General features: G+C 43.1%; 1 protein-coding gene across 2 annotated transcripts in view; it reads left to right on the top strand.

Annotated features, from left to right (window-relative positions):
• Window positions 1–26,240, top strand: part of LOC126183280 (potassium voltage-gated channel protein Shal) — a 1,105,332-nt gene that overhangs the window by 420,237 nt on the left and 658,855 nt on the right. For both annotated transcript variants that reach the window (XM_049925108.1, XM_049925109.1), the window contains exon 2: window positions 6,957–7,119. In XM_049925108.1, coding sequence (XP_049781065.1) covers window positions 6,957–7,119 — 163 coding nt within the window. The remainder of the gene's footprint in view (window positions 1–6,956; window positions 7,120–26,240) is intronic.

The following is a 26,240-nucleotide window of genomic DNA, read 5'->3' on the forward strand; positions in this document are numbered from 1 at the left end:
GAGAGAGAGAGAGAGAGAGAGAGACTTATGGAAGGGAAATAAGGAAAGATAGAGAGGGGGGAGACAGAGACAGAGAGAGAGAGAGAGAGAGAGAGGTTGATAAAAGAATAACAGTGTACAAAAACTGTCACATATGTTCATAAATTTTTTGTTTTCTATCTCACTATAGCTTATTTAATTTGAAAGATTGTACATCACATTCTGTCACCACTAACTTTCACTCATTTCACTCATACACTGAGGAACTGGAGCGTTCAGCTCCTAAAGGACAAAGGGAAATGAATCATTTTTTAAAGAAATGTATTTAGTATTTACATAGTAATTTATTGAAAAACTACACATTCCAAGATTTTTAAAATAGTATAACACATTTACACCTCATGATTTTTAAAGGCCCGCATCTCGTGGTCGTGCGGTAGCGTTCTCGCTTCCCACGCCCGGGTTCCCGGGTTCGATTCCCGGCGGGGTCAGGGATTTTCTCTGCCTCGTGATGGCTGGGTGTTGTGTGCTGTCCTTAGGTTAGTTAGGTTTAAGTAGTTCTAAGTTCTAGGGGACTGATGACCATAGACGTTAAGTCCCATAGTGCTCAGAGCCATTTGAACCATTTTTGATTTTTAAAGTAGTATAGCACATTACTTATACCTGTCATTGACATTTTCCACTTTGTGTTTTCAGCATTATCTCGCTAGCTATAAAATTAAATTTGTGGTGGAAAGTATAGTGACTGTGTTAGAAAACTATATATATTTTTCCACATATTAATTAACAGTAGACTCTTCTCCACTGATACAGTGAATTAACAAATTAAAAAAAAATGTACACAAAAATATTCCGTGTTGTCCTTAGTTTCTTTAACTGCCTGCCACATTTATTATTGCCTACAGAATCATCAACATTTTTAGTAAGATTATTCATCATTACTTTACAGGATTGGATGTTAATATTTTGCAGATATGTCCTTCAAAGATCTCTGACATTTGCAAACATCACTTAAGTCAGCCTCAGTAAGATCACAGCTCTCCAGCTTTAAGCAACATATTTTGTGCAAGACAGAAAGTTGATGTGAATCACCAATGAAACTACCTGAATACAAATCTAATATTGCTTTCAGCATGAACCAACGAAGGCTAGATATCATAAAAGCAGTTTCAGTGGGAACGGCAAACTTTCCACAGTCACATTTCGTTATGAAATAATTTGGGACGGATATTTCAACTTCCTTATCAAATAGCACCCAAGAGGTGCTAATCTCACAACATTTTAGAAAACGCTCCTTATTTTCTGGTGTCTGTTACACTTCAAAATTCTCCCATAACACTGCAGAATATTTGTCAACATTCACACATTTATCGAATATTCCACAGCAAGAAAGCAATGTCCACAGAGGAATATTTTTATTCAAATAATTTAGTAGTACCATATCTCTGATCTTAGTTTCTTTTCACTCTGAAATATCTTAATGTAACTTACATAATAATTTTCTCCACTCATTTGACAGTAACTACTAAATCTACCTTTCTGATTGTCATTCTGCAGCTTACTAAGTAATATATACTTCGGCTTATAATGTTTAACTACATACAGAATCAGTAATAAAAACCCATCAAGAGTATTGATCAGTGCCTGAAAAGTTTGAGAGCTCGAAGTATGAGAATTATGTACACTCTGCCTCCAAGCCTCCAAATTTTTAACCATAAAGACATTTTTCTTAAAAACCCTAACTGCAAAACGCTGTATACCCTAATAGGCTGCCTATATTGATCATTAAACCTTTCACCTTCAGATGCACCTTTCACATTAACAATGTGCCACCAGTCACAAATTATGTATTTGTATGAAAGTTGAAGTATGTTCAGAGCCTGTAATATTTGTCTCTCTTGAACATAACGCCTTTAAAGCAGCAAATTTCTATCATCAAAAATCATAAATGTAAGGTTAACATTTTTTTCTGAATATTGGAAGGAAATAAGGACTCAAACGACAATAAATGAGTGTATTTCTGCAACGAACCTTTTTCCTCCTTGTACATCAATTCTAAATACTTAAAATCTGCAGTAATTACAACTTCAAAATTGTCAAAATTTGGAAACTTCAACAGTTTGTCAGCTTTAGTAATCGAGTTAGCATGGATACATTTCAATATATGTTTTGTGTCAAAAATTAGGAACAACTTTCTAGTACTCTCATTAGGATGTTGAACACAAGGCTGCAAAATACCACTAGGGGGAAGTAACCTAACTCACAAACTTTTGGATTTACTGCATTATCTGAGATTGAAGCCAACCACAGTAAACTTCAGTTATTATATGTAATAACGTAGTTTTTAGCTGTTGAGAAAGTTAAATTGTGAAAATACACTTGATATCATGAAAATCTGAGCTGTTTTGACAAGATCATTGCTATCAGTGTTATTGGCACCATAAATTGTACCTCTTTTAAACATCAAACGAGGCTCGATGCAGATTTCATCGAGGAGCAGATTTACGGCTAGTTTATGATCTTTCAAATATGTTCTCTTAATTTTCAAATAGTGCCATCTACATTTATACTATTGAAACTAAATTTACGTATCAGCTTTCTGACAGTGCATCGGCGTAGCAATTACAGATAACGACTATTGTGTACAGCTGTGTATGTTCACGGCGAATGAACAAACATAGACGTTGCCAGTAATAATATATTCCTACAATATCTACGACAGTTATCGTTATTTGTTAGGAATTGAATTTGATCAATTATCAGCTGCAGCTCTGAACATATATCACCGAAATATTTATCTTCGGGCACTTTCACTATATTTTCAACCACCAAACACTTGCTTAAATTGTCTCCTTCAGACATTATTGACTCAATATATTCCATTATTCTATCAAATACATGATATGTGTTTGCTGACCTATATTCAGTGGGCACATTATGCTGGGGAATTTCATATTTGTTTACGGTAAGTAGGACATTTAAATCAGTATTAATAGTTACAGAACCTAAAATAGCTGGTAACTCATTAGTGACATCAATAAAACACAGCATTATCTTCTGTTCACATTCGACCAGCAGCACATCATCTTTTACGATACTACTCCGCATTTCTACTCAATAAACTACATCGTCCTTGAATGATGTACGACCATACTTTGCTTCTTACCATCTCCTGATAACTTAAACCTAACGTATGTTATTAACTGACATTTAATTATAACTAACTGTACCAAGAGCAATGCGTCTCTGACGAATCGTCAATGTGCCGTAGCCTTGAAACGTCATACTTTCATAACGTGCTCAGTACAATAATTCTTTAATCACGAATCTGACTTTTCTAGTCATTTTGTTACAACAAATCGTACAATTGACGACGGGTTTTCGAAAGATCCTGGATTTGCTGGTTCTTAGTAACGGTATATATACATAAGCTTCACCTGAAAGCCAATACGACGTCTCGCGACTCTGTACTGAAGAGAGATGGCGTCATGTGACGTAGGTGGTGTTCTTCCATCTCATTGGTCTGCGTTCAAACGCAGGTTCAGAATATCTGACATGCTAAATATTGTTCTGCGTGTTCCGAAAGACTCCCCAGCGTGCTTTTTCCACACTATAACGTCAGAAACTCGGCAGGCTCAACGTTAACGTTCGAATGCCCGGTCCATGTGCCGACGGCTTAACGCGTTGTACTCTGCATCCTAGTGAATCAATTGCTGGAAGTCAAGTACAGTTCGCGTGCAAAATAGTTAAAAAGAGTGCTAAAAAGCTACAAGTGCTTTTCAGTGACGAGGACGATGAGCTATTATTTGACACAGTGTCAAAAATATATTGTTCATTGTTTTCTTAGCTTCTCGTAAATCTGGAGCAAATTATCCTGTCCTTCACCAGTTTTATATGTTTAGTTATTAGCAAACCCAGAAGTTCCCCTTTTTCTGTTCTCCCACGCAATGCATTAGTATTGTACAGTGTATTAACACACTGGTTACCGTAACAATCAATTGTTTGAAAACTCTTCAGAGACAGCACGAATGGAATGAACAGGTAATGTGCTCACGTCCCTCCCACCGCAAAACATCCTATCCTGTCCGCGCGGCGCAGAACTCGTGATCCTAGGTAAACCCGGCTTTATTTAGATTACCTATGCTTCAGCACAAAGGCAACCGATTCACTGTAACCTTAAGCTCGCAACTTTCACTGTTGTGTTATTTACCTGCAGCCGTTTACAGAATTCACATATTTTATGATTAGAAAAAGATATCTGGCGGTAATAAGAATAGAAAAATATCTTTACACTAGATAGACTCTTTTAATTACTCAAGAAGACGACATTGTATCGCCGAAAGAATACAGTGATACTGTCTTGTATTTAAACGAACGAATCACAGTCTACAACGCGTATTTTTTATGGCTGGTTTCGGCCGAATTAGGGCACCCTCAGACCTAAAATGTGAGAGGATGGCAGCTATCGCTGGCATCAGCTGCGGATCGTCGCTAAAACATCTAATTATACTGTGACGTGCTGAAAAGTAATGTTCCAGACTTTTTATGTGAAAGCTCTCAAAGCTTTTTCGGTAAAACAACCATTGTTAACATTCTACATCTTTATTCTTCATGTCTACATATCTGCAGCCCTCTGCCATTAGAGGGCTCAGAAGTGTGGCGTGTAACATATCGGTGTGTAGCGTAACTACATCGGTGCGTTAGAAACAGTCTACTGTAATCGAAATACGAATTCGAAGAACTCGCCCACACATGAGGCCCTTCTGCATGACAATGCCAGACCACGCACTGGTCCGACATCTTCAACAATCTAACGCCTTGGATTCGCTGCATCGATCATCCCCTATAAAGTTTCGCCTGGATTCCATCCGATTTTCATCTGATTCCGGAACTTAAAGAACACCTCCGAAAGACTTCACTTTGATAGCGACGAAGCGGTGCAAGCACAAATGATAGTGTGGCTCCGTAACAAAGTCAAACATTTTACGTTGAAGGTATCGACAAACTGGTCTCTCGCTGGGAGAAATCCGTTCGTCGCCAGAGTGACATGAAGAATAAAGATGTGGACTGTTAATAATAAACTCGGGTAAATGAAAGAGAAATTTACCCGATTTGTAACAGTTCGTTGTGCCACTGTGGCGCCAACTGCAGCTCACATTGCTGCTTTAGATGCAATACGATGCGCCAGAGCCATACGCGGAACACAGTGGTCTTCCCCCTGAGTAGTGCCATCCGGGCGTCCAGGGCCCCGGTCTGCTTGCAACCGTACAATCTTGTGACCACCGCTTGCAGCAATCATGTACAGTGGCTACATTCCTGCCAAGTCTTTCTGGCGTATCACAGAAGGAACATCCAGCTTCTCGTAGCCATATTAAACGACTTCATTTAAGCGCAGTGGGTTGTTAATAATGGCTTCTTTATCTTCTTAAGGGCCTTCCTGACTAACATCATCTCACCATCAAAGGCAACTGACGGTCACGACCATAACTGGGTGTATTTAAAACAAACCTGATTTGCATCATCCTAGTGTAGCTACTAACGCCTTTCTTATGCGACTGGCGCGAAATTTGAGTAGACATCATCTTTCACATGTAGTAACACGCCTACCAACTTTCGTTTATGTCGCACAACGCCTGGTGTTCCAATTTTTCCGTCAAAGCGTATTTATTAACATATGTTACTGTTATTATGTATTGCTCATGTACTATGTATACTGTAATGATTACTGCATCCATTATCATTCTCCTTCTTCATCTTCTTCTTTTCCTTTAACGTATGAGCCACTACGAGCTAAATTCACATCAACTGTTTCTTCTTTCTGTTCTTCGACATTCTTCTCATCATTTCTTTTCATTTATCTGCCGAAGTCACCCCAGTCTCTGTCTTTGAGTTTTCATGGAAACATTCGGAATTTCGTAGTTGCTTTCTGAATAGCAATCATTCCACAACATCTTGTAGAGTAATTCGGATATTCCTCCGTACTACACATACTATATTGTCAACTCACTAAAGACTGTTGGTTAGATGTAAAAGAGGGCCTGGAGGCCTTGTAAAATAAATAAATAAATGTAGTATAAGTAGATTTGAAGCAAGCAGGAATAACATAATTTGATACAAGAGACCAAGGCTTTTAGGCATAAAATTCATGACTGCACAGAAAGCCTGACATAAAAACCACGAAGACTAGAACGACGTGGTCTGACGAAAAGGGCACTTACTGAGAGAATAAAAGAACTACGGGCACAAAGAATATCTACACAAAACTCTGAAAATTCCATCTTTTGTACTTTTCATGGTCAAGTCTGGAACAAACATTGGTAAAAATACAACAAACATTATTTCTCATGCGTTTTAAAACATAAGCAAGGCGCGGACCGTTGCAATAGAATAGCGGAGGATACCTCAAACAGGGGGTCCAACACAGTGGGCTGGAAAATCGACAGGACGACGGGCTGGACTGTTCACTCGCTGCTGTGACATTACTTAAGGGAAAAGACCCTCAGCAGCCTGTTGGTACGAATGGTTGAATTATGTGATGCTTCACATGGATATTAAAACCTATGAGTGATCATTCCAGGTGTCTGTACAAACGTAAGACGCATGTAGACGGTTACGAGTAAGGTAATGATTAAGACTGTCCGGTTTTGATTTGGCAGCTACGTAATTGCACTTTAGTGTAAGCATTAAAATTGAATTGTGGCGCCGGCCGCGGTGGTCTCGCGGTTCTAGGCGCTCAGTCCGGAACCACGCAACTGCTACGGTCGCAGGTTCGAATCTTTCCTCGGGTATGGATGTGTGTGATGTTCTTAGGTTAGTTAGGTTTAAGTAGTTCTAAGTTCTAGGGGACTGATGACCTAAGATGTTAAGTCCCATAGTGCTCAGAGCCATTTGAACCATTTTTTAATTGTGGCCACATAGTCGCACTCCTTTAGATTAGCATGCTGTTTTATCAAACTAATGTCTGTAATGTGTTACAGGTACGGTGACATGGTTCCCAAGACGATTGCTGGCAAGATCGTTGGAGGAGTGTGCTCCCTCAGTGGTGTGCTAGTGATCGCTTTGCCGGTTCCTGTTATCGTATCTAACTTCAGTCGCATCTATCACCAGAACCAGCGGGCAGACAAGAGGAAGGCGCAGAGGGTAAGCTCATCCAACTTAGTATGAATGACAAAGCAAATACTTTTACCGTACAAATAACGTTCTTTGATTGTAATTAGACAGTAGCAAGCATTCGTTTCAGATGCTAGTGGAAAATTAAGAAAATTGTGTAAACTATAGCGTGAACTGAGTAACTTAATGTTGATTATTTATCTAGTTAAGAAGTGGTGTTCGATTTGACTGTCATTAATATTTTTTGTTAATTCTGTGGGTAATTCCGCGAATATGTGATATGGTTAGCGACTGAGGAGATAAGAGTGGACACATGCACAAATATTGGTGAACTGGAGAGCTAGGACAAATGAAATTATTTCACTGTCCCCATGTAAGAGGTAGTACTACTTTCATAACCCCATCTAAAACATTAGAGAATTGTTTTCAGTAAAGTAATATTGACAGTTGGTTGTATCTTGCTAATTATGAATGATGAAATGAGCAAAAAGTATAGTGCTGACTTCTGCTACAATGGGAACAAAAGAGGCTGTTAGCCTGAAAAAGACGATAACCGAAGTGTCGTTTCGTTTACCTAATGTATTAGGGTCTCTGTAAGCTCCATGGCAACAGTAATATTTTACAGCCACCACTGCAGAATACTTTCAAAGTTGATTTAAATTTCCGCCATGTTTCAAGGCTGTATTTGTGTTATTCAATAATAATCTGAGTAACTGAAATAAAAATTCAAGTCTGAAAATTACTGCGTAATACACTGCAGGGCTCGCCACGAATCCATCTAGGAGATTACTTATACTGTACGGCTTTGACGGATGATAGCGTCGCGTACCCTCCTGTCACACGTAATGTATGGGAAGACATCAATAACAGCTCCTCATCCGTGCTTCTTCTCAAAACTAACATAAATCAGTAGTGTCTGGCTCCGTACCTTAAACACCTTTGAAGCCCTAATCGACTTTTTTCGTGTTCTCGATGCATCGTCTTTTTTCCTTCCCTTAACAGTGTTAAGGTATTTTTTCCGCAACGGAATACAAAGACTCAAGACTTCGTAGATATACCTTATAAGAACGAGCCGCTGTTTTTAATCATTACGTAAGCAAAAAACTATCTCTACACGCAGTACGTACTATGCTAGCTAGACTCTTGAGTTTTCCTGACTCAGTTTCGGTTCTTTTCCGTTGCTTAAGTTTTTATTTATGTTATACAGATAAAAAACTTAAGCTTTCCGACCTTGATTTAAAATAGAGATGTAAATTTTAATTTTTTCCCATTACAGAATATCGAATGACAAGCTTTATGGTTGTAACTTGCACTGCAGAACAAGTGCGAACATGTGAGTTTAAAAGTTCATGTTAGTGTGAAATGGATTTTCAGTACCAAAAATCACTACATTCGCCTCCAATAGGATTAGGTTGTCAAGTGTTGAGTGATATTTCCTTATAGAACACTCATAGAGCTGCTCATCTTTCTGAACAGAAGGAAACATACTAAGCGTAAGACTCAACTATTATCTTCAGTACGTAGCTGATGAGACCCATTTTCTGATAATTATTTGGTTTTGTGCAATGACTCTTTGGTTTTGGGAACGGTTGACTAATGCTTTCCTCTGAAAGATGAGGTGACCTGCATCGGACCAAATCAAGCTGAGAAGTGTAAAGAAATGTTCTTTGGAAGTAGTTTCTATTTTCTTCAACTACTGCATTTAATATGTCCCATGTGCTATGGTGTGAGCTTTAGACTAAACGTATTCCAGTTTCCGGATAGTGAAGTGGCGGTTTTATTTCTTCTATACTGAGCAGACAGAATTTCTCTGTCTCCTATTGCTGACGGTGTTTAGATGGTTCAAATGGCTCTGAGCACTATGGGACTCAACATCTTAGGTCATAAGTCCCCTAGAACTTAGAACTACTTAAACCTAACTAACCTAAGGACATCACACACACCCATGCCCGAGGCAGGATTCGAACCTGCGACCGTAGCAGTCCCGCGGTTCCAGACTGCAGCGCCAGAACCGCTAGACCACCGCGGCCGGCGGTGTTTAGATCCAGTGTTAAGATACGACATTTATTTTGGGAGACTTCGTGTGGTGGTGTTGCACGAAATCAGTTACCGAAAATATCCGTTTGCGATGATACCCATCTTCACCAATAATCTTCCTCACTGATAACTATTCTTTTGCAGAAGGTGAGAAACGGTTGTTGTTAGGCCATAATAACTCGTGCCATTATTGCATTTTACTCTCCTCTTTGATACGTCTTGCTGCTGAAAAGAATCCGATGGACTGAGTCAAAATCTATGGAGAACCACCTACGTATCCTGCTCGCCAATTGGAATTTGTCAATCTTTCAGGAGATCTAGTGTCTGTAAAGTCTGCCAGTGGACACTGGAACGCATGCTTTGATAATATGGCGGATCGCTATAGAGACATGATCCGCTATATATTGAAGCACATGTGAGGAGTTTTAAGAGTACTGAACGAAGACCACTTCGGCCTTTTTTGCGTATCTTTGATGGTCGTCGTTTCTGCGAAGGCTATAATCGCTTAGCACAGGATTCTTTAATGATTCTTCTAAGCATAGGTACAAGAGCCTCCTCTGAGCTAATACTAGACTGTTCCCACGTTAGTTCTGAATACGTTCACACTACACTGCAATATAAAAGCCATTTATCAAACAGAATGTTCAGTTTCCATACCCTTCTTCAATGATAAAACATTTTTGATGAGAGGTGAATATCGAGGATGAACCGTCTGTTCAACCGAGTTGATGAACAAATTACAGTGTCTTTTTTTCTATTTGATGGTATCGCCCCTGTATTCTTTGTATCTTGTTATAATACTTCTGCTTTCCTTGTGGAGAGACTGAGCGCAAGAAAATATATCTCCTATGTTTTGTGTCAGGTTTAGGTATGAAGTAGCCTTGTATGTTACAGTCGCGATTTCCCAAACCCCTGTTTTGAAAAGAAACATTCTTTTATTATTCACCGCTTTGTCACAAGTACACTTATACGTACAAATACATATACTAATATACACTATGTATGTTTGCGTGAATGCCCTAACTTTTGCTGCTGTATTTCCTAAAGCCTACGTAAACAACGCCTCGAAACCTAGAGGTAGCTCGGTCTTTGGGTTCGTTACGTGTATTTCTAGAATTTTTTTCCTTTCGTGTATGATTTATGCCATCAGGTCGATGTAGCAGCTCTAGACAGCTAATGCAGTGGGTACAGTACTGTGCTACAGTATCTGAGCAGGAGGGTTAGGTTCTGGAATTAGGTGTACTTAATATTTGCTGATTTAGGTCTGCATGGCATGGCAACCTGTTTCGTAACAGTTATGCACAATTATAACAGGTCTTGTATAAAACACTTTCAGTTACTTGATAATAACACGAACATGAGATTACAATTGCTTTTGTTATTCCGCATTGAAAGACACATTTAAACGTTCACTCTTTTATCACGCATTATTGTCCTCTCTACTTTCCTGTCTTTTGTCTGCATTGCCCCCCTCCAACGCCCCCCCCCCCCCATTCTTCAATTGCACCCACTGTCCTATAGTTGAAAATCTCTAGCTCCATCTACCACCCTCTTAGTTTACCCCTGCTTCTTTTTTGCTTCTGTATTCGATTCGTATTTATCCCAGCTAGATCCTTTTCAGCGATAAGTATTATACAGCGTGTCTCTCGTAAGAGACGTCAGGGGCATTTTCTCTGGTGTTTCAGCAGATATTTGCAATTTCGTTTTTGCATTGTGTAGCTGGAGTCAGGCCAAACAAGTAGTGCTCATCATGTCTTCCATGCGGTGTCCAGTATCGACAGTCTGCAGCTCGCGGTCAAATGGCTAGCGTTGCTGCCTCGGGATCACGGGGTCCGGGTTCGATTCTCGGCCTGGTTGGGGATTTTCTCGGCTCGGGGTGTTTGTGTTGTCCTCATCATTCTATCATCATCATCATCATCATCATCATTCGTGACAGAGGCTCGCTAGGACTGTGTAAGGAATTGGGCTTTGTAAAAATTGGGACTTTGTACGGGCGATGATGACCGCGCAGTTGAGCGCCCCACAAACCAAACATCATTATCCAGTTTCGACAGAAAGCCTCTGCTTGTTGCACGTTACAGACAAAGATAATTTGGTTCACTATCTAAAACATCGGTAGTAACAAAACCTGTCGCGAAAGAAAGCGTGGCTGCGTCAGTATCAGAAGTGCTTATGCTCGAGAGTTACCTCGCACTACAGTGGCCACCGGCTACCCACCACCGGGCACCTTGACGCCTGCTGCCACCCTAACCAGATCATCGTGCCGAGGAGCACCACTGCACGTTTTTGCTCTCTAAAATCATTTCTTATTATTGTCTGATTTTCTGCGCGAAAACCACTACTGGAAATTGAAATAAGAACACCGTGAATTCATTGTCCCAGGAAGGGGAAACTTTATTGACACATTCCTGGGATCAGATACATCACATGATCACACTGACAGAACCACAGGCACATAGACACAGGCAACAGAGCATGCACAATGTCGGCACTAGTACAGTGTATATCCACCTTTCGCAGCAATGCAGGCTGCTATTCTCCCATGGAGACGATCGTAGAGATGCTGGATGTAGTCCTGTGGAACGGCTTGCCATGCCATTTCCACCTGGCACCTCAGTTGGACCAGCGTTCGTGCTGGACGTGCAGACCACGTGAGACGACCCTTCATCCAGTCCCGAACATGCTCAATGGGGGACAGATCCGGAGATCTTGCTGGCCAGGGTAGTTGACTTACACCTTCTAGAGCACGTTGGGTGGCACGGGATACATGCGGACGTGCATTGTCCTGTTGGAACAGCAAGTTCCCTTGCCGGTCTAGGAATGGTAGAACGATGGGTTCGATGACGGTTTGGATGTACCGTGCACTATTCAGTGTCCCCTCGACGATCACCAGTGGTGTACGGCCAGTGTAGGAGATCGCTCCCCACACCATGATGCCGGGTGTTGGCCCTGTGTGCCTCGGTCGTATGCAGTCCTGATTGTGGCGCTCACCTGCACGGCGCCAAACACGCATACGACCATCATTGGCACCAAGGCAGAAGCTACTCTCATCGCTGAAGACGACACGTCTCCATTCGTCCCTCCATTCACGCCTGTCGCGACACCACTGGAGGCGGGCTGCACGATGTTGGGGCGTGAGAGGAAGACGGCCTAACGGTGTGCGGGACCGAAGCCCAGCTTCATGGAGACGGTTGCAAATGGTCCTCGCCGATACCCCAGGAGCAACAGTGTCCCTAATTTGCTGGGAAGTGGCGGTGCGGTCCCCTACGGCACTGCGTAGGATCCTACGCTCTTGGCGTGCATCCGTGCGTCGCTGCGGTCCGGTCCCAGGTCGACGGGCACGTGCACCTTCCGCCGACCACTGGCGACAACATCGATGTACTGTGGAGACCTCACGCCCCACGTGTTGAGCAATTCGGCGGTACATCCACCCGGCCTCCCGCATGCCCACTATACGCCCTCGCTCAAAGTCCGTCAACTGCACATACGGTTCACGTCCATGCGGTCGCGGCATGCTACCAGTGTTAAGGACTGCGATGGAGCTCCGTATGCCACGGCAAACTGGCTGACACAGACGGCGGCGGTGCACAAATGCTGCGCAGCTAGCGCCATTCGACGGCCAACACCGCGGTTCCTGGTGTGTCCGCTGTGCCGTGCGTGTGATCATTGCTTGTACAGCCCTCTCGCAGTGTCCGGAGCAAGTATGGTGGGTCTGACACACCGGTGTTCTTTTTTCCATTTCCAGGAGTATATATATATATATATATATATATATATATATATATATATATATATGAAAGCAGGTTGGTTTTATTCTGAATACCAATGCACCATATTATTTGTCATTTTTTTGGCAACATAACCCTGTTTCTCAACGTAATCTCTGTTCAATGCAACGGACTATTAATTGTTTTTGAGTTTTACTCATTGTTTGTTGATGGCGCCAAGCCACATCAAACAACCGAAAACATGTGAATCAGAGTGCAGCGCCTATTCGGAACAGTGGAAGTAAGAATGCAGCAAGCTGATTATTTAACTGTAACATGAAGAAACTGTGTAGATACTATCATTTCAGTTGCTTAGCAGATGGTAATATTTGTTTCTCAACTTTTTGCAGAATTAATGTCATTACAACGATGAACTGTGTTATCATTTTTGTACCATTAACAGCTCATGAACAGAGGACTATGTTCGTTAAGTCATATTATTCAGATCGATGACAAACACAAGAGACTTTTCAGTGTAAACATTGTATTGACAGTGGCAAATTAATCATTAAATGACAATGAATAAGAAATCGTTAACGTTAGAGGTGACTGTAGCCGTAAATCGACATTACATTGCACTCAGTCCTGCGCCACCACTAACGTTATTCAGAGCAGTGTAACACCACCTCATTCAGTGAACGCCCTTACCATACAGTTACTCTCAGTGATTACAATATAACTGCTGCTGATGCTGTGCCAACAAAAGTCAAGAGCGCAAAGTGCCTTATGTACAATATTTTCTACTTGCAGCGCACTGTAGACAGAGAGAATCCAAATTAACATTGAGAGATTAACTAAACTAAGCGAAGGAAAGAGCCGTTATCACTTACCTCGAGTTCTTGCAGTTTTATGTAAATTTAGTCGCTGCTAGTTTCACACTAACGGGTCTTTAAGCTCGAAGAACATTCATATGGGAATTATTCAGGTACGCTTACTACCAGGTGAACAGCTACCTTTAGTAGCACTCCATTTTGCATTGAACACGTCTCAGAATGCAACGTCACTTTGACTTCCAGCCCATCTCCTGACAACGTACTGAATTATTTCTGAATTGCTCCTACTGTTGGATTTCCTGTCTCATGAATTCTGTGATGTGTTGTGACAGCTGGCAGTCAGTGCTGAATGCAGACATGCACGAAGATTTTCACTGTTTAGGAGATAACTCTTCTTTGCTGCATGTTCCCCATGTAGTAATTGGTGAAATAACGAATGACTCATTCTGTTGAAATACTCCTTCAGCAAGTCCTTAAAAACAGAGTCAATGCACAAAGAAGTCCATTTAAGAAATTGTTCAGTGCCGCACACTGATCAGTTGAAACATAGTAGCTACTGCCCACTGCGAGGTTGGATGCCGACTGGTAGTGTTGCGGACACGTGACACATTGCGAAAAGTATGTTAAGCGCACCAGAGACGGATGGGGGTCACTCTAGCGATGATATGGGCTGAAAGTGGGAAAATCGATTTAGATAACCGACTTTGACAAAGGACACGTTATAATTAGGCAAAATCTGTGAACGAGTATCTTGAAAACGGCGAAGCTGGTGGAATGTTCATGTGATACTGTCGTGAGCATCTACGGAAAGAGGTAGAAGTACAGTGAAACTACCAATAGGCGCAAAATGTCCGGACGTCCGCGACTTTTCACAGAACAAGGGGTTCGGAGGCCTGTCTGCTCTGTAAAGTAAGGTAGGCGTTGATCTGTAGCATCTCTGCTGCAAGAGCACAATGCTGGTGCATGCACAAGTGTTTCGGAGCACACTCACTGTTCATCGTACATTGTTGAACATAGAGCTCCGCAGCAGATCACCCACACGAGTTCATTGCAGTGGGCACGGGTCCATCGGGATTCGACCGTCGATCAATGGAAACACAAACTCCTTCATCGAGGTGAATGGCGGCTCGAAACGTGCAGCGCGCCAAGGGGGCAGTCTGGTGGGAGGAGTTTTACTCTAATGCAGACATTTTCCTGCACTTGCATGGAACCTGTGGTACTAACAGAAGACACACTGACAGCTGCGAACCACCTGTATCCCTTCATGCTTAATGTCTTTTTCCGACGAAGATGTCATCTTCCAGCAGTATAATTGTCCGTGTCTCGGAGCCAGAACTGTGCTACAGTGATTTAAGGAGCATTATAGTGAACTCTTGTTGATGTCTCGGCGACCAAATCTCCCCGATGTAAATCCTATGGAACCCATCTGCGTCGCTGTCGGGCGCCAACATCGCTTACGCAGATCAGCGGCCCATTATTTGAGCGAATTATATGATCAGTGCGTACACATGTATTGCCACATACCTCCACAAACCTATTAAGAAACTGTCGGATTATTGATGCGCGGTATCAGTGTTGTATTTCGTTTCAAAGACGGACAAACATTCTATGAAACAGGTGGTCATAATGTTTTGGCTCATCAATTAGTTTCATAAATAAAATTGTAAATTCACAAAAAGAAAAATTATGCCAACAGAAGCAGGAAAGGCATTATGAGGCGTGCAGTATCATAAGCCAGCCGCCCTTAGAAAGTGGAGTACTTAAAAAAGGCGAGATGACTTAGAATGCAGAAGTTTTCTTAAGATTTCCCAATCTGGCTAATGGAAGTTCTGTCACAGAACAGGTAAAAACCTGGCCTCCGTCGAGACTGGAATGGAGACCAAACGCGGCATTTACTTCACAATACGACCTTATTATTTCAGAGTTAACAAAGCGCTGCAGCATTCGTCTCCCTCATATTACCAAAGTGGTCACTAGGAAAAATAAATTATGATGTTGCAGACGAGAATAGTTTCCATTTTCATATGGGTGTCCCTGGTGTCAAAACTGTAAACTAATACCTTCAGTGAAAATCATTCAGATTATTCGATGGAAATGACTAGAAGATGTCAAGTAAATTGAGCAGGATATTTCTGTGCTATCCAGTAACCATATCGATGGTGACATAGTTGCCAAGAGTAATCAACATTGTAGCCAAGTTTCGGTTGTACTCCCAGCAGGAAGAATTTATTTCACCGGCCCTTTGTGTCCCTTGAGCTGGCACGAAAGTGACTACAGCTAGTGAAACACTCGGCCACTAAGGACAGGTATACTGAACGTAAATGTCAATTTATTTCATTCCTATTCTTGTAACTAGGTTTAGGATGTAGAGTGTTGTTACTTGTAGTTCTCAGAAAAACCAGATGCAAACTAAATATCATAAATCAATAATTTTTATATATTTTTGTATTTTTCTCACTATATATAATTCACATCTGTGGAGCACCTTCAGTGGTTATTCAGTAAACATTATCAGTAGGCAACCTATCTTTTGATCATTACAGAAATACAAAATATTTTTCTTAAGATTGCTGTCGGTGGCACTATCTCCAAAACAGAGGAACACAAATGCAACTACAACAACACAGTATTGACTGTAACATGTGAATCTTTACCGTAAGGCTTTGTAAGCCATGAGTAGTATTAGGTTCCACATCAAGAATGAGTGAAGATACGGGATCAGAAAGACGTGGTCAAAATGACACGACCGATTGTATGCTGTACAAGTTCGATTCCAGCGTCTATTAACCTGAAAAAACCTATTGCCATCATAAGGTGGAATAAGGAGCACACAGTAGTGACAGTTATGTCTACAATAGTCGTCCTTCAACAAAATTATCATTCAGTCTACAAATACTGAAAGAACAACAAGCATCTTCTACTCCTAATGATTACAATATGGCGATTACTGACGCTTTATCAATAAAAGCGAAGAGCCTGTATGTTCAAGAATTTTTCAACCTGCACTACATTTAATGCATAGAGAATCCAAAATAACAGTAGGTTCGACAAGCTGGTGTTTCACAGTCAGTACAGAGTGCTATTAATTTAGTTCCTGATAGTTTCATATGAATGACCACTGAGGTATAATGTGATGGTACACATGGGCAACGGTTCTGGTAGTTGCAGAGACAATTTATACGGACCTGATTCATGACGCCAAATTGCCACTACGTTGAATTATAAACTTAATTTCTACCTGTGTAAAAATTGCACAGCAGTAGGAGAATCGGATCAACACCCCAGCGTCCCATACAAAGTACAGGTGTGCAGGCGGGTCTAGTATTTGCAGAGACTATCCATACGCTGCTGATTCATGACATCACTACGTCAGATTATAAACCAGACTTAATTTCTGCCTGTGAAAGAATTTCTCAGAAGTGGATGAATAGTTGGGGAGAGAGCTGGCGACCTTGCTGGCCAAGGTAGAGTTTGGCAAGCGACCCACTAACAACATAAACCTGTTATACGCCAATTAGTAGCAGAAAAATGCCCTAAGCTTACAACTGTCTGCCAAAGACTTCATTTCTTTTCATGAATGACTGTCACTTCATTTTGGAAGTAGACAAACAAGTGTTACTCTCTATCACACCATCGTTCATTCCAATTTCCTTCCACGACCCCCAAACTCACTGTGGATTCTCATAAATTATGACACTAGATGCACATTGATATCTACGCTACACCCTGCCTGTTGTCAGCTTTTCTGACTGGGTATTCTGCTGGTCCTCGTAAGATGAATACTTAACTTAAGTACACAGTCAGACAAAACAATGACGCACGACGAAGGAGTTATGTGAATGGGACTGAAATCGGTATATGTGATGTGCATGTGCAGACAAACCAATCATTACAATTTCAGATAAACTAGGTGATTTATTCAAGAGTTTTTAGCATATTCGGCTAGTCAATAACTTGTTGGTCCACCTCTGGCCCATACGCAAGCTGTTATTCGGCTTGGCATTGATCGATAGAGCTTTTCGATGTCTTCTTGGGCGATATCGTGCCAATTATGCCCGGCTGGCGTATTAGATCGTCAGATTCCCTGCCCATAATGCTCAAAACGCTCTCAGTTAGGGAGAGAGTTGGCGACCTTGCTGGTCAAGGCAGGGTTTGGCAAGCACGTAGACAAGCATTATAAACTCTTGCCGTGAGGAGTCGGGAATTATCTTGCTGAAATGTAAGTCCAGATTGGCTTTCCATTAAGAACAAGAAAAAGGGGCATGGAATATTGTCGACGTAACGCTGTGCTGTAAGGCTACTACGGACAACAACCAAAGGGGTCCCGCTATGAAACGAAGTGGAACCCCAGACTATCACTGCTGGTTGTCAGGCCGGGTGGCGTGCGACAGTCAGAAAGGTATCCCACTGCTGTCCAGAGCCTCTCCACACACTTCTTCGGTCTTGAATGTCATTGACTGGAAAACAGTTGTCTTCAGTGATAAGCCCGGCTTTGAAATGAGCTCCGATGACCAGCGAAGACGTGTCTGCAGATGCCCTAGGCAGCAGTGGAATACTGCTTGTCGCTCGCCACACGGCCTGTCAACCAGAAGTGATGGTCGGGAATACCATTTCCTTTCATAGCAGGAACACTTCCAAGCCTCTGGTTTTCATATACATACAGGGTGGCAACAATAGGCTGAAAAGCTTGTCAGGGTGTTGCCGGGGTGGTTGCGCTGAGAAATAATTGTTAAAAAAAATTCGGTACGTTGTGCCGTTTCCTAGTTATTTAGCTAACCAGGTCGTCGCGTGCGCAAATTCAAGGAGCCTGCCAGAGGTGGTGTAGCCAAAGTTGTTCGTCGTTTGCTTTCCTTAAACCGAACAAACTTTGCTTTTACTTAGCTAGCCTAAATTTATCACTTCCGAAAAAGACACATTTTAAACTGTATTGAGCATTTCAACAAGTCGTAACTCGTGAACTCACTAATTTCTGTGCATTATCGCATTTTATCGCGTGCAAGTGGTTGAATTTGGGCGTGCAGCGACCTGATTGGCTAATCTCAATGTTAAATAATTCCGAAACGGCCGAATTTATCTAATTGTTTTCTTAACAACTATTTCCTAGCGCAACCTATCCTGGAACACCTTTACAAGCTTTCCAGTCTCTTCCTGCAGAAAAAGACTGTAAGGGTGTTCCAGCACAGGTTTCGCTTAGAAATAGTTGTTAAGAAAAAAATTCGATAAATTCGGAAATTCGGCCGTTTCGGAATCACACACACACACACACACACACACACACACACACACGTGGGCCGGCCGGGGCTTACAATTTCGAGTCACACCAAACAAATTCTGCTCATGACTTCTTTCATATGACGCGTCTGTTCCTTTCCTATTACAAACTAATTCACTTTTAACAAGGAATCTTACTTGCCCTTTCGACAAAGCAGTCCGAAGCTAGTCTAGTACATTATACGTTTTATCGATATATTGTAACAGGAACAATAAAACACGCAGACTATTCAGTGCTCCAGCAGTGACTGAGCAGCGCTTCTGCATGGCGGTAGCAGGCAGCGCAGGTCGGGCCGCTGCTGTCGCGCTGTAGTGCTGGTTACTCTTTCTGTTTCACTGTCTCTGTTAACAAAAGTCACTAAAACGAGTATCGAACTACACTAATCTGGGACCACTCTGGCGGATGGGGACGAAAAATGCCACTTTCAAAATCATTTTGTTTGTAACGGGAAACAAACCGACGCTTTCTATCGACGCTGAGCGTCGCGTCAAAGACGTGACGAGCAGTATTTGTCTGATCTGACTCTAGCTACACGCTGCAATGACGCAATAGCATATATCGACTCTTTGGAGACACACCCTCTGTATGTACGAGGGGCGTCCAATAAGTAATGTAAGACAATTTTTTCTCGGCCAGCCTCGGTTGAAAAAATGCGGAATTCGTTGCGGGAAATACTTCCGCTTCAGCCCGTGTAGTTTCATGAAATACCGATAAGTTGCGGTGCTATCCGTAGTCTTCAAAATTACGTCTCTAACGAAGGTGCGTTCCAGGCAGAGAGCTCTCACTTAGGATTTTTTTTATGGCGACAAACTAGAGCATCGCAGATATTCATAGGCGCTTCCAGAATTTCCACGGAGACCTGGCAGTGCACAAAAGCACTGTGAGTCGTTGGGCGTGGCACCTGTCATCATCGCAACAAGGTCGCGCAGACTTTTCCGATCTCCCGCGTGCCGGCCTGCTGAACAAAGCTGTGACTTCTGCAGTGTTGTAACGAATTCAGCGTGGTCGCCGTCATAAAAGTGCAAACGAACGTTTCCATCTCCATGACAACATGACAACGCAAGGTCTCACATAAGGCCGCGCACCCGAGAGGAGCTCACAAAACTTGATTACACTATTCTTCCTCGTCCACTTTACTGCCCAGATCTCCCATCTTCCATCTGTTTAGCCCAGTGAATGACGCACTCGGGGGAAGCAGTACGTAGAAGATGGGGAAGTCATTGATACAGCAAAACGTTGGATCTGGCTTCGACCAGTAGGCTAGTATCATGAGGGCCCTAGCAGTAATGTGGCGTAGGTTCGTTGCATTGACCAGAGATTAAGTTGAGAAACACATACATAACCTCTCTGTTCATATACACTACTGGCCATTAGAATTGCTACACCAAGAAGAAATGCAGATGATAAACGGGTATTCATTGGACAAGCATATTATACTAGAACTTACATGTGATTACATTTTCACGCAATTTGGGTGCATAGATCCTGAGAAATCAGTACCCACAACAACCACCTCTGTCCGTAATAACGGCCTTCATACGCCTGGGCATTGAGTCAAACAGAGCTTGGATGGCGTGTACAGGTACAGCTGCCCATGCAGCTTCAACACGATACCACACTTCATCAAGAGTAGCGACTGGCGTATTGTGACGAGCCAGTTGCTCGGTCACCATTGACCAGGCGTTTTCAATTGATGAGAGATCTGGAGAATGTGGTGGCCAGGGCAGCAATCGAACATTTTCTGTATCCAGAAAGGCCCGTACAGGGCCTTCAACATGCGGTCGTGCATTATCCTGCTGAAATGTAGGGTTTCGCAGTGATCGAATGAAGGGTATAGCCACGGGTCGTAACACATCTGAAATGTAACGTCCACTGTTCAAAGTGTCGTCAATGCGAACAAGAGGTGACCGAGACGTGTAACCGATGGCACCCCATATCATCACGTAGGGTGATACGCCAGTATGGCGATGACGAATACACGCTTCCTATGTGCGTTCACCGCGATGTCGCCTAACACGGATGCGACCATCATGATGCTGTAAACAGAACCTGGATTCATCCGAAAAAATGTCGTTTTGCCATTCGTGCACCCAAGTTCGTCGTTGAGTACACTATCGCAGGCGCTCCTGTCTGTGATGCACCGTCAAGGGTAACCGCCACCATGGTCTCCGAGCTGATAGTCCATGCTACTGCAAACGTCGTCGAACTGTTCGTGCAGATGGTTGTCTTGCAAACGTCCCCATGTGTTGACTCAGGGAACGAGACATGGCTGCAGCCATGCGGATAAGATGCCTGTCATCTCGACTGCTAGTGATACGAAGCCGTTGGGATCCAGCACGGCGTTCCGTATTACCCTCCTGAACCCACCGATTCCATATTCTGCTAACAGTCATTGGATCTCGACCAACGCGAGCAACAATGTCGTGATACGATAAACCGCATCGCGATAGGCTACAATCCCACCTTTATCAAAGTCTGAAACGTGATGGTACGCATTTCTCCTCCTTACACGAGGCATCACAACAACGTTTCACCAGGCAACTGCTGTTTGTGTATGAGAAATCGGCTGGAAACTTTCCTCATGTCAGCACGTTGTAGGTGTCACCGCCGGCGCCAACCTTGTGTGAATGCTCTGAAAAGCTAATCATTGCATACCACAGCATCTTCTTCCTGTCGGCTAAATTTCGCGTCTGTAGCACCTCATCTTCGTGGTGTAGCAATTTTAATGGCCAGTAGTGTATATATATGGTGTCTCTCTTGTGGGTCCTCAGGGGCGTTTCTTCTTATTTTTCGGTAGATATTTGCAATTTCGGGTCAACCCAAACAAATTCTGCTCGTGACTTCTTTCATATGACGCGTCTGTTCCTTTCCTATTACAAACTAATTTACTTTGAAAAAGGAATGCTACTTGACCTTTCGAGAAAGCAGTCCGAAGCTAGTGTAGTACATTATTCGTTTTATCGATATACCGTAACAGGAACAGCAAAACACGCCGGCTAGTCAGTGCTCCAGCAGTGACTGAGCAGCGCTTCTGCATGGCGGTAGCAGGCAGCGCAGGTCGGGCCGCTGCTGTCGCGCTGTAGTGCTGGTTACTCTTTGTGTTTCACTGTCTCTGTTAGCAGAGATCATTAAAACGAGTATCGCACTACACTAATTTGGGACCGCTCCGGCGGATGGGGGCGAAACATTCCACTTTAAAAATCATTTTGTTTGTAACGAGAAGCAAACCGACGCTTTCTATCGGCGCTGGGCGTCGTATGAAAGACGTGATGAGCAGTATTTGTCTGGGCTGACTCTAGCTACACACTGCAAAGGCGCAATAGCACATATCTGCCAAAACACCAGTGAAAGTGCTCCTGACAACTGTTTGGAAACACACCCCGTATATTTGCGGGGGGCGTCCAATAAGTAATGTAACACATTTTTTTTTCTCGGCCAGTCTCGGTTGAAAAAATGCGGAATTCGTTGCGGGAAATACTTCCGCTTCAGCCCGTGTAGTTTCAAGAAATACCGATAAGTTGCGGCGCTATCCGTAGTCTTCAAAATTACGTCTCTAACGAAGGTGCGTTCCAGGCAGAGAGCTCTCACTTAGGATTTTTTTTATGGGGACAAACTAGAGCATCGCAGATATTCATAGGCGCTTCCAGAATTTCTACGGAGACCTGGCAGTGCACAAAAGCGCTGTGAGTCGTTGGGCGTGGCACCTGTCATCATCGCAACAAGGTTGCGCAGACTTTTCCGATCTCCCGCGTGCCGGCCTGCTGAACAAAGCTGTGACTTCTGCAGTGTTGTAACGAATTCAGCGTGGTCGCCGTCATAAAAGTGCAAACGAACGTTTCCATCTCCATGACAACATGACAACGCAAGGTCTCACATAAGTCCGTGCACCCGAGAGGAGCTCACAAAACTTGATTACACTATTCTTCCTCGTCCACTTTACTGCCCAGATCTCCCATCTTCCATCTGTTTAGCCCAGTGAATGACGCACTCGGGGGAAGCAGTACGTAGAAGATGGGGAAGTCATTGATACAGCAAAACGTTGGATCTGGCGTCGACCAGTAGGCTTGTATCATGAGGGCCCTAGCAGTACATCTACATCTACATCTACATTTATACTCCGCAAGCCACCCAACGGTGTGTGGCGGAGGGCACTTTACGTGCCACTGTCATTACCTCCCTTTTCTGTTCCAGTCGCGTATGGTTCGCGGGAAGAACGACTGTCTGAAAGCCTCTGTGCGCGCTCTAATCTCTCTAATTTTACATTCGTGATCTCCTCGGGAGGTATAAGTAGGGGGAAGCAATATATTCGATACCTCATCCAGAAACGCACCCTCTCGAAACCTGGCGAGCAAGCTACACCGCGAAGCAGAGCGCCTCTCTTGCAGAGTCCGCCACTTGAGTTTGTTAAACATCTCCGTAACGCTATCACGGTTACCAAATAACCCTGTGACGAAACGCGCCGCTCTTCTTTGAATCTTCTCTATCTCCTCCGTCAACCCGATCTGGTACGGATCCCACACTGATGAGCAATACTCAAGTATAGGTCGAACGAGTGTTTTGTAAGCCACCTCCTTTGTTGATGGACTACATTTTCTAAGGACTCTCCCAATGAATCTCAACCTGGTACCCGCCTTACCAACAATTAATTTTATATGATCATTCCACTTCAAATCGTTCCGCACGCATACTCCCAGATATTTTACAGAAGTAACTGCTACCAGTGTTTGTTCCGCTATCATATAATCATGCAATAAAGGATCCTTCTTTCTATGTATTCGCAATACATTACATTTGTCTATGTTAAGGGTCAGTTGCCACTCCCTGCACCAAGTGCCTATCCGCTGCAGATCTTCCTGCATTTCGCTACAATTCTCTAATGCTGCAACTTCTCTGTATACTACAGCATCATCCGCGAAAAGCCGCATGGAACTTCCGACACTATCTACTAGGTCATTTATATATATTGTGAAAAGCAATGGTCCCATAACACTCCCCTGTGGCACACCAGAGGTTACTTTAACGTCTGTAGACGTCTCTCCGTTGATAACAACATGCTGCGTTCTGTTTGCTAAAAACTCTTCAATCCAGCCACACAGCTGGTCTGATATTCCATAGGCTCTTACTTTGTTTATCAGGCGACAGTGCGGAACTGTATCGAACGCCTTCCGGAAGTCAAGAAAAATAGCATCTACCTGGGAGCCTGTATCTAATATTTTCTGGGTCTCATGAACAAATAAAGCGAGTTGGGTCTCACACGATCGCTGTTTCCGGAATCCATGTTGATTCCTACATAGTAGATTCTGAGTTTCCAAAAACGACATGATATTCGAGCAAAAAACATGTTCTAAAATTCTACAACAGATCGACGTCAGAAATATAGGTCTATAGTTTTGCGCATCTGCTCGACGACCCTTCTTGAAGACTGGGACTACCTGTGCTCTTTTCCAATCATTTGGAACCTTCCGTTCCTCAGAGACTTGCGGTACACGGCTGTTAGAAGGGGGGCAAGTTCTTTCGCGTACTCTGTGTAGAATCGAATTGGTATCCCGTCAGGTCCAGTGGACTTTCCTCTGTTGAGTGATTCCAGTTGCTTTTCTATTCCTTGGACACTTATTTCGATGTCAGCCATTTTTTCGTTTGTGCGAGGATTTAGAGAAGGAACTGCAGTGCGGTCTTCCTCTGTGAAACAGCTTTGGAAAAAGGTGTTTAGTATTTCAGCTTTACGCTTGTCATCCTCTGTTTCAATGCCATCATCATCCCGGAGTGTCTGGATATGCTGTTTCGAGCCACTTACTGATTTAACGTAAGACCAGAACTTCCTAGGATTTTCTGTCAAGTCGGTACATAGAATTTTACTTTCGAATTCACCGAACGCTTCACGCATAGCCCTCCTTACGCTAACTTTGACATCGTTTAGCTTCTGTTTGTCTGAGAGGTTTTGGCTGCGTTTAAACTTGCAGTGAAGCTCTCTTTGCTTTCGCAGTAGTTTCCTAACTTTGTTGTTGTACCACGGTGGGTTTTTCCCGTCCCTCACAGTTTTACTCGGCACGTACCTGTCTAAAACGCATTTTACGATTGCCTTGAACTTTTTCCATAAACACTCAACATTGTCAGTGTCGGAACAGAAATTTTCGTTTTGATCTGTTAGGTAGTCTGAAATCTGCCTTCTATTACTCTTGCTAAACAGATAAACCTTCCGCCCTTTTTTTATATTCCTATTAACTTCCAAATTCAGGGATGCTGCAACGGCCTTATGATCACTGATTCCCTGTTCTGCAGTTACAGAGTCGAAAAGTTCGGGTCTGTTTGTTACCAGTAGGTCCAAGATGTTATCTCCACGAGTCGGTTCTCTGTTTAATTGCTCGAGGTAATTTTCGGATAGTGCACTCAGTATAATGTCACTCGATGCTCTGTCCCTACCACCCGTCCTAAACATCTGAGTGTCCCAGTCTATATCTGGTAAATTGAAATCTCCACCTAAGACCATAACATGCTGAGAAAATTTATGTGAAATGTATTCCAAATTTTCTCTCAGTTGTTCTGCCACTAATGCTGCTGAGTCGGGGGGTCGGTAAAAGGAGCCAATTATTAACCTAGCTCGGTTGTTGAGTGTAACCTCCACCCATAATAATTCACAGGAACTATCCACTTCTACTTCACTACAGGATAAACTACTACTAACAGCGACGAACACTCCACCACCGGCTGCATGCAATCTATCCTTTCTAAACACCGTCTGTACCTTTGTAAAAATTTCGGCAGAATTTATCTCTGGCTTCAGCCAGCTTTCTGTACCTATAACGATTTCAGCTTCAGTGCTTTCTATCAGCGCTTGAAGTTCCGGTACTTTACCAACGCAGCTTCGACAGTTTACAACTACAATACCGATTGCTGCTTGGTCCCCGCATGTTCTGACTTTGCCCCGCACCCGTTGAGGCTGTTGCCCTTTCTGTACTTGCCCGAGGCCATCTAACCTAAAAAACCGCCCAGCTCACGCCACACAACCCCTGCTACCCGTGTAGCCGCTTGTTGCGTGTAGTGGACTCCTGACCTATCCAGCGGAACCCGAAACCCCACCACCCTATGGCGCAAGTCGAGGAATCTGCAGCCCACAAGGTCGCAGAACCGTCTCAGCCTCTGATTCAGACCCTCCACTCGGCGTTGGTCCGTTGGATTGAACAGAGATTAAGTTTAGAAAGAGATATATAACCTCTCTGTTCATATACACTACTGGCCATTAGAATTGCTACACCAAGAAGAAATGCAGATGATAAACGGGTATTCATTGGACAAATAGGTATT

Source organism: Schistocerca cancellata, chromosome 4 (assembly GCF_023864275.1).
Source record: "Schistocerca cancellata isolate TAMUIC-IGC-003103 chromosome 4, iqSchCanc2.1, whole genome shotgun sequence".
Classification (NCBI taxonomy): Eukaryota; Metazoa; Arthropoda; class Insecta; order Orthoptera; family Acrididae; genus Schistocerca; species Schistocerca cancellata.